We start from the raw sequence: 2764 nt of genomic DNA on the forward strand, positions 1-2764 counted from the left end.
CTCCTACCACAGTGGACACCATTCGCCCCATTGTGGATTCATTCTTCAAATGGATTGAACCCAAGCAGTGGGAGCATTTGCTCTCAGGAAACCCTGATGACGAAACCCGGTACGTCTTCTTTTCTGAGCAAATGAGCTATGTTTCTGTTTAGTTTTTGTTTTTTTTTGTCTTTTTTTATTTATTCGTTTTTTTTGTAGTCATTATTTCTTTTGAATGTGCCAATGTTTACATATTTTTATATGTTTTTTATCAAAAAATAACTTTATTTATTTATTCTTTCTCTCAAGGTACATGCTGGCAGAGATGCTATCCAACATGATGGCGCTCATTATAGAATCAACGCTGGCAGAGGTCGCAAGGAGAGGAGTTAAGCCGCCCGAGTACCTGTCGTCTAGTTTGGGGATGCACTGCCTCGAGCGTTCGCTCAAGTTCTGGACGTACCAGATGAGGTCTGCCATGAGAGCTCAGACTCCTGAGGAGCATCATGGCCACAGAAGCAGCAGCGTGTGTCAACTCCATGTACTTTGTTCGCACTAACCCAGTGCATCCATATAGAAAGTACACCACTACTCTCATGACAGTGGATGAAATGGTTGATCGCGCCATTAAAATGCTTCAAGAGTGCACCGAGAAGAAGAGAGCCATTTCCAGACATTCGCCGCTGCAGCCGAAATGCAGCCCGGGCACTTCCACACCCAGACACACGCAAGAAGACCAAGAAGACACGGAGTCTACAAAAAGTGATGTCACCGAACGTGTGGAAGACAGACCTGCTCCAGACCACAACGTGTCTCTAATGAGCAGGATAAAGAGATTCTTCAAAAAGCCACCTTCCAGACCGTCACCACCAACACCAACACAGATGCCCGACGAAACGGTGACACCTGTGGAAGCCTTTTTGCTTCCGGACACAGCTTCCGTGTCCGCCTTTGCACCTGACGAGAACCCTGACGAGAATTCAAGAGCAAAGGAAGAAATATTCGTGAACAGCGTTACCAAGGACCTGATTTCACGAGCCCTTAAAAAGTCAGGGATGACCTACACTATAGATTCCCTAGATGACGTCCACCAGGGACTGTTCGACAAAATCTTGGAAGAGGTCGACAGCAAAGATTTTAATATCGACTTAAACAAGTTGAAGGAGCTGGACAAAGCCATTGTCAAGGACCTCAGTAAAAGACTACACTGCTCCACGAAAACTGTGGGGATACTTATAATCTTAAAAAATCCACGTGTAAAAGACTTGATCGTGTCTTCTTTTAAGAAGCAGTTGAAGAGACACTCCGAGGAGCCTGGCACCATCAGAGAGATGTTCACAGCAATTGGAAGAACTTTAACCTACCCGACATACGGCCCCACAATCCTGGTGTTTTAAAAGTTAACATCTACATCTTCATTGGTAAATATTTTTGTGCCTTAACATATATAGTGTACTATAGTTTCTCTTATTTTACTGTATTCTAGTATTTTGTATTTTGCGCTGTTGTTCTGTTGCTAAAGTCTTATCTTATCTTTCTAGATGAATCCAACTCAGAGCTCAAGCAGGAGGTTACCCACTTCCCCTCCCCGTCCCCCCCACTGATTGCTGCAAGTCAGAGAGCAGTGGAGGACGGGGTTACTTACATCCGGGGACACCTTCTTCTTCACTAGTTGCTGCGAGTCAGAGAACAGTGGAGGAGGGGGTCACCTGAATGTGGGGACACTTCCTGTTCCTGACCTGTTTGTGGGTTTACCTTTTCCTCTGCTGGAATCTGCTAGACGGAGACCAGTGGAGCAGGAGGACGCCCACGAATGGGTCAGGAATTTGAGCGCGTATCATCATCTTGTTGGACACCAGGACCACCTGACAACCAGAGGGCCAAGGATTGACTTTTCCTGACTGTGGCGCCTGTACTGCACCGTCACCCTACTGCCACCCTACTGCCACCCTACTACTACTACTTCTCTTCACCTGCTATCGAAATAATAAAAAAAAAAAAAAAAAAAAAAACTATTTGCAGTTTTCTTTATAACAAGTTAAAAATAATAAATAATACAAATAATAAACAATAAATGACTATATACAGTACATACTTTAGTTTCAATATGATGGTGGAATTTACGTGGACGGATACTGCTTCAGCTTCATAGAAACACAGATTTTCACATTTTAAATCCTTTAAAACACAATCAAAGAGAGTGTGAGCTTGTAAATCTGACATTGGAGCCCCGTACTTTGGTTTTCCAACAGAAATAAATGAAGGAAAAAGATTTGGGTATGGAGATAAATGAAAACTGGTTAAATATTTGTGATAGAATACATTTTCCATTTACGGGTAATAAAATAAAAGAAACAAGTTTCAAATTTAGCCACAGACTTTACCTCACTCCAATGATAATGCATAAAATCTCCAAAAGTAATTCACCATTTTGCCTGAGATGTAAAAGCCAACAAGGACCGTTATGCATTTATTTTGGTATTGTGAATCATTAAAACCTTTTTGGGCTGTTGTTCATCTTTTTACCAAGAGTAAAGAGTTTGATTTAAATCCATGTTTTTATTTACTCCATGACATGCCTGGTTTCTATTTAGACAATAAAAAATGCACATTTCTAATAATTATTTCGTATTATTCACAAATACTGTACTGTGTTCATAGTATACTAACACTATGAAAAGATGGAGTTGGTTTTTGTTTTGTTTGTATATGTAGTAAATTCAATTAAACCTAACCTATTAGGGTTTATGTGGCCTATATATTATAACTATATAATATGATTCAT

General features: G+C 40.9%; 1 protein-coding gene across 1 annotated transcript; it reads left to right on the forward strand.

Moving 5' to 3' along the window:
* Positions 1-488: 488 nt before the first annotated feature.
* LOC124998735 lies at positions 489-2429 on the forward strand. Its single transcript, XM_047573234.1, has 2 exons — positions 489-1400; positions 1521-2429. Exon 1 carries the CDS (start codon positions 519-521, stop codon positions 1374-1376), a length of 858 nt encoding a protein of 285 aa, XP_047429190.1. The 5' UTR covers positions 489-518; the 3' UTR covers positions 1377-1400; positions 1521-2429.
* Positions 2430-2764: the final 335 nt, after the last annotated feature.

Source organism: Mugil cephalus, chromosome 21, assembly GCF_022458985.1.
Source record: "Mugil cephalus isolate CIBA_MC_2020 chromosome 21, CIBA_Mcephalus_1.1, whole genome shotgun sequence".
Classification (NCBI taxonomy): Eukaryota; Metazoa; Chordata; class Actinopteri; order Mugiliformes; family Mugilidae; genus Mugil; species Mugil cephalus.

What these genes read in the sequence shown, in the direction of transcription:
- LOC124998735 (XM_047573234.1), top strand. Translation starts at nt 519, where the DNA reads ATGTACTTTGTTCGCACTAACCCAGTGCATCCATATAGAAAGTACACC.